Raw genomic sequence first — 15,356 nt, 5'->3', positions numbered from 1 at the left:
AAAGAACCAGAGGTTTTAGAGAATTTCAGAGAGAGTGTCAGGGAACAATTGACAAAAATGGAGGAAAGATATATAGTAGAAGAAGAATGGGTAGCTTTGACAGATGAAATAGTGAATGCATCAGACGATTAAGTAGGTAAAAAGATAAGAGCTAGTAGGAATCCTTGGGTATCAGAACGGATACTGAATTTAATCGATGAAAGGAGAAAATATAAAAATGCAGTAAATGAAGCAGGCACAAAGGACTACAAACGTCTCAAAAGTGAGATCAACAGGAAGTGCAAAATGGCTAAGCAGGGGCAGCTAGAGGACAAAATGCAAGGATGCAAAGACATACATCACTAAGGTTAAGATAGCTAGTGCCTAAAGGAAAATTAGATACTTTTGGAGAAAAGAGAACTACCTATATGAATACCAAGAGCTCGTGTGGAAAACCGGTTCTCGGCAAAGAAAGGAAAGCAGAAAATTGGAAGGTGTATATAGAGGGTCTATACAGGGGCGATGTACTTGAGGGTACTATTGTGGAAATGAAAGAGGATGTAGATGTAGATGAAGATGAAGATGAAATGGGAGATATGATACTGCATGAAGAATTTGACACAGCAGTGAAAGATTTAAGTCGAAACAAGGCCCTGGGAGTAAACAACATTTCATTAGAACTACTGACAGCCTTGTGAGAGCCAACCATGACAAAACTACCATCTGGTGAGCAAGATATATGAGACAGGCGAAATACCCTCAGGCTTCAAGAAGAATATAATATTTCAAATCCCAAAGACAGCATGTGTTGACAAGTGTGAAAACTACCGAACTATCAGTTTAACAAGTCATGGCTGCAAAATACTGGAACAAATTCTGCACAGACGAATGGAAAAATGGTAGAGTCGGACCTTGCGGAAGATCAGTTTGGATTCCATAGAAATGTTGGAATATGTGAGGCAATATTGACCCTACAACTTATCTTAGAAAATAGATTAAGGAAAGGCAAACCTACGTTTCTAGCATTTGTAGACTTAGAGAAAGCTTTTCAAAATATTGACTGAATACTCTTTTTCAAATTCTGAAGGTGGCAGGAGTCAAGTGCAGGGAGTGTAAGGCTATTTACAATTTGTACAGAAACCAAACGGCAGTTATAAGAGTCGAGGGGCATGAAAGGAAAGCAGTGGTCAGGAAGGGAGTGAGACAGAGTTGTAGCCTATCCCTAATATTATTCAATCTGTATATTGAGCAAGCAGTGAAGGAAACACAAGAAAAATTCAGAGTAGGATTAAAAACCTTTTGAGGTTCGCCGATGACATTGTAACTCTGTCAGAGATAGCAAAGGACCTGGATGAGCAGTTGGACAGAATGGACAGTGTCTTGAAAGGAGGAGATAAGATGAACATCAACAAAAACAAAACGAGAATAATAGAATGTAGTCACATTAAATCAGGTGATGCTGAGGGAATTAGATTAGGAAGTGAGACACTTTAAGTAGCTAGTAGATGAGTTTTGCTATTTGTGGAGCAAAATAACTGATGATGGTTGAAGTAAAGAGGATATAAAATGTAGACTGACAATGGCAAGGGAAGCGTTTCTGAAGAAGATAAATTTGTTAACATCAAGTATAGATTTAAGTGTCAGGAATTCATTTCTGAAAGAATTTTATGGAGTGTAGCCATGTATGGAAGTGAAACATGGACGATAAATAGTTTAGACAAGAAGAGAATAGAAGCTTTTGAATGTGGTGCTACAGAATACTGCTTAAGATTAGATGAGCAGATCACGTAACTAATGAGGAGGTATTGAACAGAATTGGGGAGAAGAGGAATTTGTGGCACAACTTTGCTAGAAGTAGGGATTGATTGGTAGGACACGTTCTGAGGCATCAAGGGATTACCAATTTAGTATTGGAGGGAAGCGTGGAGGGCAAAAATCGTAGAGGGAACCCAAGAGATAAATACACTAAGCAGATTCAGAAGGATGTAGGTTGCAGTAGTTACTCAGAGATTGCACAGGATAGTGTAGCATGAAGAGCTGCATCTAACCAGTCTCTGGACTGAAGACCATTACAACAACAGATTGGATATATTGGCGGGACAAAGTGCAATACGGTGGCCAGAATGTGGGGGAAGTCCAAACACAAAATGATGGAGAGTTGCTGTATGTAGGGCAGACAGGTAAAGAAGCAACGCATAGGAATGGTGTAGGACTCTTGCTATCTAAAAACTGCAGAAGGAGCTTACTACAGTGGAAACCAGTGTCAGAAAGGATAACAACAACACATTTTAGAACAAATGTATGAAATATCACTGTAATTCAATGCTATGCACCTACTCAAGTGGCTGAAGGAGAATTAAAGGATGCTTTTTATACAGAGCTACATGAGAGTCCTTAGACAACTAACTGCAGAGACACAAATTTCAATTGGAGACTTGAACGCAAAAGTTGGTTCAGAAAACAAAGGTCTTGAACACATCATAGATGTACGCAACATTGGGAACAGAAATGCAAATGGTGAAATGCTGATAGATCTGTGCACTGAGCATGACCTAGTCATTGGAGATACACTGTTTCCAAATTGTAACTGCCATAAGATAATGAGGGCCTTGCCGTATCATGTTACTGGAAATCAACAGATCACATACCCATAAGTTTCAACACTTTCTGCTAAATGTCAGTAGTAAGAGAGGAGCGGACATTGGAAGTCACCAGTACCTAGTATTCACTCATTTCAGCAAGAAGATAGTGGCAAATAAAACCAAGCTCAATCAGAGAAGCAAAAAAATATGTGTCATAAGGTTAAAAGACCAACACATCAAACAAAGATTTGCCTTTGAACTACAAAAAAGATTCCAGGTCCTCTCTGACAAAAACTTTCTGCAGGAAGGAATTGAAACACATTGGCAAAAACTTAAGAGACAGCTTTTGGAATGTTAGAGGAAATATACTAGAATTTGAGACATATCTAAGAAAAGAATGGATCTCTAATGACATATGGAATGAAATTAACTGTGGGAAAGAATTAAAACAAAAGTTAAATTCTTGTAACACAAAAGTGCAGAAGATCGATACACATGAAGCACACATGGAGGAAAAAAAAAGAGTGAAAACTGAGATATGGTGAGATAAAAGGAAATGGATAGATGAGGGAGCACAGTTAACAGAAAAGGCACCAAGAAAGGGAAATATAAAGAAGCTGCACAATACCACCAAATGACTCTCATTGAAGAATTTTTGACATGAAGAACTAGTTAAGAGCAAGGATGGGGGTGGTGACTAAAAACCAGCATTACAGAGATGGAAGGAATATTTCAAGGAGTTGTTAAATCATGAAGACAACCAAAATGAACAGGTGAGGGATGTTCCCAATGGAATTGAAGCAGATCAAGATATAAAGCTGCAGTGTTCCACAGTGGGTGAAATTAGAAGTACTTTGAGAAGCTTACAAAATGCAAAGGCTCCAGGCCTACACAACAGGGCACCAGAGCTGTTAAAAGCTGATATCAAAAGTACTGTCAACATGCTCCATCCCTTGCTGAAGCACATTTGACTCAAAGAGAAATCCCTAAAGGAGTGAAAAAGTGGATTGGTGGTGAAGCACCAAAAGAAAGGAAATTTGTCAGATTGTAATAACTGCCAGTATCATATCAGAGCAAAGCAAAGAACTTCAAGCAAATATGTACCTGCCATTCACTGATTTTGGAGAGGTCTCCAGTGCTGTGAAACAAAGTGCTGTGGCAGTTGTTGCAGAAGTATGGTAAACCATGGTGGATTCTAGTCATCATCAAAGATCTGTATGATGCTACAAATGTTGTGTGTTCCACAAGAGAACTATTACAGATTCAATAAAGGTAATAACTGAAACTTCCTGGCAGATTAAACCTGTGTGCCAGACCGAGACTAGAACTCTGGACCTTTGCCTTTCGTGGGCAAGTGCTCTACCAACTGAGCTACGCAAACACAACTCACGCCCCGTCCTCACAGCTTTACTTCTGCCAGTATCTCGCCTCCTACCTTCCAGACTTTACAGAAGCTCTCCTGCGAACCCAGCAGAACTAGCACTCCTGAAAGAAAGGATATTGCGGAGACATGGCAGAGGCAAAGGTCCCAAGTTCGAGTCTTGGCCCGGCACACAGTTTTAATCTGCCAGGAAGTTTCATATCAGCGCACACTCCGCTGCAGAGTGAAAATCTCATTCTGGAAACATCCCCCAGGCTGTGGCTAAGCCATGTCTCCACCATATCCTTTCTTTCAGGAGTGCTAGTTCTGCTGGGTTCGCAGAAGACTATGGAGCTTGGCCCACACCCGGGATGAAGAGGCAAGTGGAATAGTAGTTCCAGTGGAGTGGGTGATCACACTGCCAATGTCTTGCACAACCCTGTCAAAGTCTGACACAGGTAGCAAAAGCATACAACTCCCAGTTGGTTCTTTCAAGTACCCTATGTGGTGGTCACATTTTATTGCCATTGCAATGGAAACTTGCCCTCACTCCACATGTGGTTAAAGATGGCAAGGATATGACACTGACAATCCAGTAACAGGTGCTTCATCATTATATTGTGGATACGATCCGACCCTGGTGCTGTATCAGGGCAGCACGACACTGACAAATTCTCACTAAATGAATAGAGCATTATATGTACCCCAGTGGCGTCTACTAAAAGATACTTGCTTTCGTTCCACCCTGTAATCCCCCCCCCCTTTTTTCCTAATTCCAGCTACTGTCCACAACAAGAGAAGTCTTTTATGACAAATTTGAGGGGAGCGAAGATTACAATAAACTTTCTAGTTTACTTAGCTTTTCATGTAGAATTGGTTCCAGTTCTTCTTGACTATGGATCTGATTCTGGAAACTGAAATTCTCAAATTTTAAGTTCTCATGGTTGAATTGATGTAAATAAATTTGAAGATTGTTGATATAGAATTTTTGTTGTTACGTTAATATATTTTGTCACATGTTTGTATTTCATACAGTTTTTCGAATTTTCACATTAACAAAGCCGAAATTACATTGTCTGCCCAAAATACAAAAATACGTCCGTTCACATCGGGTGCATGCTTCTACTTCTACTACTGCTACTGCTACTACTACTACTACTACTACTACTACTTCTCTCTATTGTAATAACCATATTCCAAAGGGTTTATAATTTTTCTTGACAAATGAATGTCTACTATTCCAATTATTACTTCAAAACTGAATCGTGTGCCAAATTATTTGTAATTTTAAATGTTTCTTAAAAAATAATTTTAACTCTACACTGAGAGCTAGTACTTATCAACTGTAACAGCAAAAATAAAGTAATTACTTTTTTATAAATTTAAGCTTGAAATATAATAAATTGTGTATAAAATTATATGGAAGTTTTCAGGAAAGCAGCTGAGATAATACTGACCAGTCCAAAATTTGAAAAATAATACTGGTATCGACAACTACTGTTGAGGAAAAGTAATGCTAAAGCAGCATGTCCCGTTACAACCTGCTGCTTTAGAAAATGAAAGGCAGGTTGATAATTCCCAGATGCTGAGACTCAGTCATAATTCAGGATAAAATGTTCAGTGATGGCATCCAGGTCAATCTAGACAGTGCCATTCAAGGTATGCCTGGTATCCATAGAGAGTCTGATCTTAGTGCAAACCTTTGAAGAAGAGGTATGTGGTCTGATGATTGAAACATACTGTTCTCAGCATTCCCACTTCCTATGTTTTATTAGGTGGTGGGTGTGGACACATAGCCACTTAAAGTTAATGAGGTGCTCCATCGATGGATGCCACTTATAGTGCTGGATAGCCTGCCAACAATCACTAATGGTCTCCACGATTTCTGATGATGACTAAGGTACTGTCTTCCATCAGGGCAGGCCCACAGAACAGGAGTTGCTAATTCAGATGGTGAAAGAAAGACTGCAGTTGTATCCCGGAATGTCCCACAGATATCTCAATGGAGTGGGGAGCCAAGGCGACAGCAGATGTGAAAGTACCCCAGTCAGCACTGTTGAGAGCCCATTTGGACAGGCGTCCAGGAAAGACTGCAGTTGTATCCCGGAATGTCCCACAGATATCTCAATGGAGTGGGGAGCCAAGGCGACAGAAGATGTGAAAGTACCCCAGTCAGCACTGTTGAGAGCCCATTTGGACAGGCGTCCAGGAAAGACTGCAGTTGTATCCCGGAATGTCCCACAGATATCTCAATGGAGTGGGGAGCCAAGGCGACAGCAGATGTGAAAGTACCCCAGTCAGCACTGTTGAGAGCCCATTTGGACAGGCGTCCAGGAAAGTGACACTGAGGGAGGGACAGGAAGATCAGGAGGTAGTCACTAGCACACAGGCCATCATGGACCCTCCGGTGGATGGATGGGAGGAAACAAGGCTGCAAATGGAAAGGTCAATGGTCAAGAAAGTTCTGTGCGCCACAATGAAGTGTGTGGGCTACCAGTATTCAAAAGGCAAAGGGCAGTTTGTGCCAGCAAGTTTTAAAGATCTTTACTGCAGCCCGTGATTGTGTCCAGACAAAGGGTTCGGGTATTGAAATCACCCTCGATTAGAAAAGATGGGGGGAGCTGAGAAACCAATGCAAACAATATGTTCTGGGGCACTCCACCATTGGTAGGGAAGTAACCATAGCAGATGGTAATAATCCTAAAATGCCCTTATCCAAAAAGCCACAACCTCCAAAGGTGTATTAAGAGAAATAAGTAAGCCATCTAGTTTGTCCAGGTCATATGTGCAAACTTCAATCAACTTCCTATCACAGGTAGCATGATTCTTACAATATCCCCAGTGTCCACAAATGGTTGGGCTCCATGTTGCTGAAACAAAGTCTCCTGAAGGGCAATGCAGAAGGCAGTGGAAGTGTTTAAAAGATGTCATAGCCCAGCCAGATGGTGGCAAAAACTGCTAAGATTCCACTGGAGAATAATGTTATCAATATACCATGAGGCCATTGTGTTGTGTGAACCCGGGCTTCAGGGAGTGCTGGAATCTCTGCCTTGGCCACAGTAGTGGTACAGGCGGGATCTGGTGGCATGGAGGCACTGTTCAAATGTGTGTGAATTCCTGAGGGACCAAACTGCTGAGGTCACCGGTCTCTACGCTACTTAAATTAACTTATGCTAAGTACAACACACACACACACACACACACACACACACACACACACACACACACACACACACACACGCCTGAGGGATGGCTCAGACCTCCAGTGGGAGGGGCCGCACAATTCGTGACATGGCGCCTCAAACCGCACAGCCACTCCACACAGCAGAGGCCACTGGAATGTTGATTTTCTTGGAGGGCTTTTTCTTGTCTTTCCTATCCTCCGATGCTTTTGATGATGGCAAGGGCTTCTCCGAATTAGTTTCAGGCAAAGATGATCGTGAAGCCCTGCGACCAGCAGCCTGTGATTGGCAAGAGAAACTGAAGGAAGGTGATTCATCTCCAGCTATGATGTGGTGGATTAGAGAAGACAACTGATGTCCAAGATCACATCACTCTTAAAGTAATGGCTCCACCACATTTCTTCAAAGCTCACCCCGTGCTCTTGGCACTAAAGGATGTCCTCAAACAGAGCTAGACAGGCTCGTTCATGAAGACATATCACCTATTTCCCATAGTCAGTAGGCCACCCCCTCTGGTAACAGTATGCAAACCCAACGGCACCTAGAGACTGTGTGGTGATTTTAAAGTTACAAGTAGAAGTGGGAACTTATCCTTTACTAATCCCAGAACAACTCTGCAGAATTAGTGCACACCACTTTATATGGTAAAATTTACCTCACAGAAGCCTGTTTTCCAGCATCACAGGATTATCTAATGCTAAATATGCCATGCAGCCTTTACCATTATAAAGTTACAAAAGTTAGCTTTCAGAATCTCTTCAGCCCCCACCAAATTTCAACAATTTATGGATCAGTTACTACAAGATATTCTCATCTGCGTCCTAATCTTCATGATATTTTAGTCACAGGTGGAAATCATGAGGATCACCCTCACAAGCTTAAGTCTTCATTCCATAGGCTGCCAGTGAAAGAAATACAAAGCACAAATGTTCTTTCATGCAACCTTCCTTGGCATTTTAGGATTTAAACTCTCAGAAAATGGACTAGATCCAGCACGGGAATATGTTTCAGCAATAGATAAAACACAAGTCACTACCGAATATAAAAGACTTAAAAGGTACTTCTGGGTAAGATCAACTGCTAAATTTGATTCACTGCAAACCTGGCAGAATTCTCTCAGCCAATGAACTAGCTCCAATGCCACAGTGCACATTTTGAATATTCGTGTTGCTGTCTACAAGCATTCCAGGCTTTAAAGACTGTCTTAAGCAAGCAATGAAACTGGAAACATAGCCTACAAAAAGTTCCTAATCAAAAAGCATGCCTATGGAGTATTTTCTCATTTGTGCGGAAGGACTCATAATTTCCAGTGAGAAAGGGCACAGTTCACAGTAGTTTACTGAAAGTCGTTGAGTGAAACAGAAGTAATATCTAGCATTGCCCAAGGAAGTGTTATACGTCCTCTGCTGTTTCTAATCTACAAAACAATTTGAGTGACAATGTGAGTGGCCTTTTTAGATTGTTTACAGAGGATGTTGTCATTTACTGTCTAGTAAAATCATCAGAAGGTCAAAATGAAGTCAAAATTGATTTTGAGAAGAAATGTGTACAGTGCCAAGATTGTTTAGAATTGAAACAATAAAAAATGTGAGGTTCTCCACAAGGATACAAAACAGACTTTGTTAAAACACGGTTTTAAAAAAGGAACACAAATTTAAAGGCTGTCAAATTCAACTACATGGCTAGGGATTACAATCTTGAACAACTGGAACTGGAACCATCACATTTTGAGCACAAGGCGAACCGAAGACTGCATACTATTATTAGAATACTTACAAGATGTAAAAAGTCTACTAAAGAGGCTGCCTACACTGCACTTTTTGTCCTCTGCAGGAGTGTTGTTGATATGGGATCCTTAGAATAGCACTGATGGAGGACATTGAAAAATTTCCGAGAAGGGCTGCTCATTTTGTATTATCATGAAACAGGGGAGACGGAGTAACATATGATGCATATGCTCGGGTGGCTCTCATTACAACTAAGGTGTTTTTCATAGTGGCGAGATCTTTTCACAACATTTCAATCACCAACTTTCTCCTCAAAGAGCAAAAATATTTTGTTGATTTCAACCTACATATAGAAAAATTACAGTACAGTAAAATAAGAGAAATCAAGAGTTCGAATAGAAATATTTACATGCTCATTTTCTCAGGTACTATCTGAGTGTGGAATGCTCAAGAAATAACCTGGAAGAGGTTGTGTACACTCTCTGCCAAACCCCCAAATGTGAATTGCAGAGTAATGATGTCGATGCAGATACAACCCTTCTCTGTATAAGATAGTAACTGTGAATTGCATAGCAGTGATGTTGATGCAGATGCAACCCTGGTCTGCCTGTGATAGTAGCAACTGATTTGTTCCTGACAGTATCAGTGCATCTTGTCCCATAAATACATCGACGGTGCTAATCGCCATGTTGCATGTGCTTCTAAGACATTATCCAATTCCCAGGAATACTATTCTCAAATAGAGCAGGAGACTCCTACTATGATTTACACACCTCAGAAATTTAAATTATTGGTTTATGGACACAAATTTCTTCCTGTCTCAGATTGTTACCTATTGCTCATCATCTTTGGTCCTGAACATTACTTACCAGACCAGGTTTGTCCCCATCACCTTAAGCAGTGGACATTGTACTTATTTAATTTTCACTATTCTGGCCACTATCAAACAGTGATGTTCCATACAAAGGCAGTAGTGCTGTCCATATTCCACAAGCAACCCAACTAAACTTTGGCCAAAATGAATTGACGTGTTTCCAGTTTGAGTCATATCTGGATGCTTCAACTTTTCCCTTAACATTACACAACATTGTGGCTGCCTCCTGCAAGAACCCAATGTTACACCATCAGGCTCACTTTGTACAACACAAGTGGCCAGACATGCTACGAGGGCCCAAATTTCATCCCTACTGACTATGGTAGCATCAATTACCCTGAACCAAGCAGTTCTGTTTTAGACCTTGGCTGAGGAATGCTGTGCATCCTAATTCCTCCCCCTCTTTGGCCAAAAGAGCTGTGCCTCAAGCACCACTACCCAATGGAGCATATCCCCAAAGGTTTTCTTCCTGGCCACATGCTATGGAGCCATGAGAGCATTTCTACTTAGATTTTACTGGCCTGTTGTTTGGGCTCTATGTGTTTAGTAATGATTGATTCCTTATCTCACTTCACTTTTGTGTTCTGCATGTCACCAGTTACCACTGCCTCAACTATCGTGGCCATCCAGGTCAACAACCATCTATTTCTCTCAACACTAGTCCTGACTCGGCTTCTGCAGTGATGTCCATGGATGTCAACCCTCCCCATTTTCAGATGGCCTGTTTTGAATCATGCACCACCTGCTTCTCTTCTAGTGGTCATTGCTGCTGCTATTTGTGTGTGTGTGTGTGTGTGTGTGTGTGTGTGTGTGTGTGTGTGTGTGTGTGTGTGGCTGGCGAATAGGCGAATAATACTGTGACCGGTGTAGGGTCACGACCCGAAGGTTGCCGGTCATCGAGGGTGCCCTCTGATGAGACAACCCCACAATCAGCCTTATAAGCCAAACCAGCGTTGATCTAAGTTAGTTGTGATGAGATCTGTGGAGCTTGCAGCAAGTGTGCTGTCAGTCTGGCATAAGTATTACTACTGTGAACTCTGACTGTCATAGGCAGAACTTTGATCTACCATGGACTGGACTTTGCTTTGTTTTCGAAAATTGACTTGAGTTAGCTTGCACAGTTTCTGAGGAGTATCCTGCACATAACTCTCACTCTAAATAAACTGCCACAAGTCCCAACCACCTCTGTGTGTAACTCAGTTGTACAAAAACAACAATTGTAAGATATGGCTCCGTAAACTTCCTTGCATAACAATTCATTGAAAGATTGATCACAAAATGTTGACAGATGTCATCAAAGGGTCTTACAACCAGACAACTGGCAGTATTGGAAAAGGGATTGAATTTTGCACCTACACCCAGGAATGTTCCCATTACAGAATCCATTTCCACCACTGAACAAGCGGTGTCCAGTTTTCCTGACGAACTAGCTGATGAGGTTAGGCTAGAGGTCTCTCATACATTGCATCGGGTGCCACTCCTGCAACGTAACATCTCCTCGCTTGAAAGAGCCACGATCAATTCCATCAGAGAAAACCAGGATTTAGTAAATATTCCAGCAGATAAGAGCAATGCAACGGTTCTTCTTTCGCGGAACGATTCTGTGGATAAACTGGATCTTTTGCTTGCAGACTCGGCGTACCGAAGATTGAAGAATGATCCAACTGAATGTATAAAATGGAAGACACTTTCACTTTTGAAGAAGACTTCATTATCTGATGATGTTCTTAAAAAAACTTTGACTTGGTGCTGCAGTCCTGCCGAGATTACACTGTTTACCTAATGTACACAAACAGGGAATACCCCTTCGGCCTATTGTCAGCAATTTGGGCACTCCTACTTACAAGTATTTAGTGTCCATTCTGTCTCCATGTCGGAGAATGTGAACACCATATTTCCAATTCTCTGGTTTTTATTCAGAATGTGAACACCATATTTCCAATTCTCTGGTTTTTATTCAGTGTTTGAAGCCTTTGTGTCTCAGTCCCACAGATGTGCTGTTTAGTATTGATGTTGTGTCTCTGTTTACCAGAGTCCCTCTTGAAGAATCTTTGCAATTGATTGACAGAAAACTGGACAAAGAAACAACTAAGCTTTGTCGCCATGTGTTGATGTCGATGTATTTTTTATTTAATGAGAAATACTTTGAACAAACTGATGGAGTGGCTATGGGTAGTCCGCTATCGGTCATAGTTGCCAATTTGTTTATGGAATATTTTGAGGACATGGTGCTGAAGACGGTGGTTATACTGACAATCAGATCTGTAGTGCTCAACAGATTGGACCTTCGCGGGAACCAATGGAAGATACAACCAAATCGGTGGCATTCCTACCTTTTGTGGGGAGAAGATCTTCAAAAATAAGTAGAATTTTAAAGAAATTTAATATTAAAAATGTCTTCAGTCTGCCAGCTGAGACCAGAGCCCTGTTGGGTTCAGTGAAGGATGATTTAGGTTTGAGAAAGCCTGGAGTCTACAAGATTCCCTGCCATTGCAGGAAAGTCTATAGTGGACAAACAATTCATACAGTCCAGGATCGTTGGGTGGAGCATCACCACCACACGTGTTTATTTCAGCCAAAAAAATCTGTAGTGGCAGAACACTGTTTTACAGAAGTCCATAAAACGTTGTACTGGGACTGTGTAGTGAAAGAAGCCATTGAAATATGGCTATCTGACAATAATATAAACAGAGATAAGGGGTATTCTTTAAGTAAGAGTTGGAACCCTGTTCTGTTTGACACTAAGTAACAAGGGACCTTGTCTTAGTCTTCAAAAACTGTCAATAATATTTGATATTGATTTATCGTTTCTGTGAGCTTTCACCACTGGTGCACTCGTTTGCCTGTCACTACAAGGCAGTTATTTTCGCGCAGCCGTGGTGGACCCACGGTCGGTGTATAAAGGAGCTGCCACGGCTTGTTTGATTTCAGTTCCGGAGAGATAGTGTAACGGCCTACTGATCTGAAGATGGTGGCCAGGTGGACAGCCGAAATATTGTGTCCAGATTCCGAGATGTTGCAGCTGGAGACCCAATATGAATACAACAATGGTGAGAAATTGTAGCATGAAGATTTGAAACAAATAAATAAAATATGGTAGTACAAACTGTCATGTGAGTGATGTGTGAATCCTTAACGCAAATTTTTAAATTGAATATAAACAACAGGGAGATAGGGGGAGGGGAGAGAGAGGGGGGAGGGGGAGGGGGAAGGGGGAGGGGGAGGGAGGGGGAGAGAGGGGGGAGGGGGGGAGAGGGGGGGAAGGGAGAGGGATGACAGTATTTTTTGTGATTGGCTCATTAACTGAGTGTGAAAGTGTCATGGTCGTGCTCATCCAATCACAGTGGCAGGTACTACAACACAGACACAGAGATCACCGCTGATATTCAAAGTATATAAGTCCCACAAGGTATTAAGCAATGTAGCACTTTGTCTTATATGTATCTCATGAAAAGACCATGACTGTAATTGAATTCCTTCTGATACACATATCATGTATGACTGGAACAAGGTATCATACATAATCCAGAAAGTGTTTTTTTGAGAAGGAGGAAAATAGTTAAATGTATAAAAACTTACATCTTCTTGCTTATCCTCTACAGTCTTGCAGTCACAATTTGCACAGCCTGTAACAAACAGCATTGGAAGCACCATGAATAAAATAACTGACAACTTTATCTAGAAATACGAGAGTTTTTTCAGGCTTACTATTACCAGTTATTTCAGCTTTCAGCTTGTGTAAATCTGCAGGGTTTGCACAAGCACGGATGCCTCTTTCTATAAAATGCAGGGCCTTGTCAGTGTCACCACTTCCCAATGCTGCTTTTGCTGCCCTATAGTATGCCTAAAATTGGAAACATAAACTTGTCATATTCTAGCATAAAATGAAAATACAATTTAAAAATTAGTAAAAACCAAGTGTTAATGTTAACAAATCTCAGTTTTCACATCTTTTTATTATGTAAATACCAAACTACAATTCTGAAAACATTGTCTGGGGACATACTTTAGCCCTGAATTATGGCTCAACTGCGGTATACCAAGAGCTGTGAAAGGACACACTACATACGGAAAGTTTGGAAAAGCATATGATGCAATTCTATACTGTACTATACACTGTTCAGAATTTTACACTTAAAGGACATCAGAAGTAAAACATTAAAAAAAAACTTACCTAATGCATTAATTACATAAACCTCACTCAATTGGTGACCAAACTATAATGTTACAGTAACTTCAAATCAAATTATGTACTGCAGCATCTTATATAAAATACACAACAAAGTACATGAAAATTTACAACACTGTCTACAAGCAATTGTAGGTTCATTTTTCCACTGCTTTAAGAAAGTTAATAACCTTTTTTCCTACATTTTCTTTTGCGCATATTGTTTTAAGCTCATCAAGTGATTTGATTCACTTTGTGTCTTGACCCACATAAGACTTTATTTACATTGTTCAATGTTTCACGTATTACACTGGAGAACACTGCATGCAGACTGAATTTCATTGTTGTTGTAACACGTGTCACTACATTCTCCATATATCGTGTTTTCTTCAATGGAAAACTTGTTCCAGCAATTCCTAATTGGGATCTGACATACTATGCCATGCTAGGCCTATTGAATAAGCAACAGTCGCCAGATTTAAAGAATGTTGCCATTTCCTTATCAGGATTTATTATTTAAGTGTGCAGTTCATATTGATAATGAGCTTTAAATGATGATATGACTCCCTGATCCAGTTGCTGAATTAATGTAACAATGTCTTTGGGTAAAGGCAGAAACAAAGCTTTTATTTATCATCTGCTTGCAGAACATCTTGCTCTTGCAGTGGGAAAGTGCTCCTAAAAAGCGGAAGAATAAGCAATGACCAACAGCGTGGGGATGCAGAAGGGGTAATGGAAACCACTGCATTGAAGAGACATAAAACGTACCTACAAGGCATTCAGATCTCCAGAAAGGGAGTGCCAAGGAGGAGGTAAACCTGAGTAAAAGGTGGAATAACCAGCAGCAGTATGACATTCTATGAGGCATACAACATGGAACATCACAAGTTGGAACATAGGCTTAATCTAGATAACATAGGGGTCAGTGAAGTGAAATGGAAAGAAGACAAGGATTTCCAGTCAGAAGAATATAGGGTAAGAATGGCAGCAGAAAATGTTAAAACAGGGGCAAGATTTGTTATGAACAGAAGACAGGGTAGATAGTGACTACTTTGAACAGTTCAGTGATAGGTTCATTACCATCAGATTCAACAGCAAACTTATGCAAACGATAGCTCAGGTATACCACACAATGTGGTAAGCAGAAGATGAAAAGATAGAGAAACTATATGAGTGTTCTGAGCAGGTAATTCAGTATGTAAAAGGAGATGAATATCTAATAATCATGGGGCACTGGATTGCAGTTGTAGGGCGAGGAACAGAAGAAAGAGTTATGAGCGAATATAGGCTTGGTAACAGGAACGAGAGAGGAAAGGGCTAACTGAGTTCTGCAAATAAATTTCAGATAGTAATAGCAAATACACTGTTCAATAATCACAAGAGGAGGAGATATACAATGAGGTGACAAAAGTCGTGGGATACCTCCCAACATTGTCAGACCTCCATTTACCCAGTGTAATGCAGTAACTTGACATAACATGGAC

General features: G+C 40.7%; 1 protein-coding gene across 9 annotated transcripts in view; it reads right to left on the bottom strand.

The window, feature by feature from the left end:
- LOC126362397 (uncharacterized) overlaps positions 1 to 15,356 on the bottom strand; it is a 335,074-nt gene that overhangs the window by 284,921 nt on the left and 34,797 nt on the right. For all 9 annotated transcript variants that reach the window (XM_050007876.1, XM_050007883.1, XM_050007882.1 and 6 more), the window contains 2 exons: positions 13,419 to 13,548; positions 13,284 to 13,330 (listed from right to left, as the gene is read on the bottom strand). In XM_050007876.1, coding sequence (XP_049863833.1) covers positions 13,284 to 13,330; positions 13,419 to 13,548 — 177 coding nt within the window. The remainder of the gene's footprint in view (positions 1 to 13,283; positions 13,331 to 13,418; positions 13,549 to 15,356) is intronic.

The sequence above is a fragment of the Schistocerca gregaria genome, chromosome 1, assembly GCF_023897955.1.
Source record: "Schistocerca gregaria isolate iqSchGreg1 chromosome 1, iqSchGreg1.2, whole genome shotgun sequence".
NCBI lineage: Eukaryota > Metazoa > Arthropoda > Insecta > Orthoptera > Acrididae > Schistocerca > Schistocerca gregaria.
This window is presented reverse-complemented; position numbering and strand designations above follow the sequence as displayed.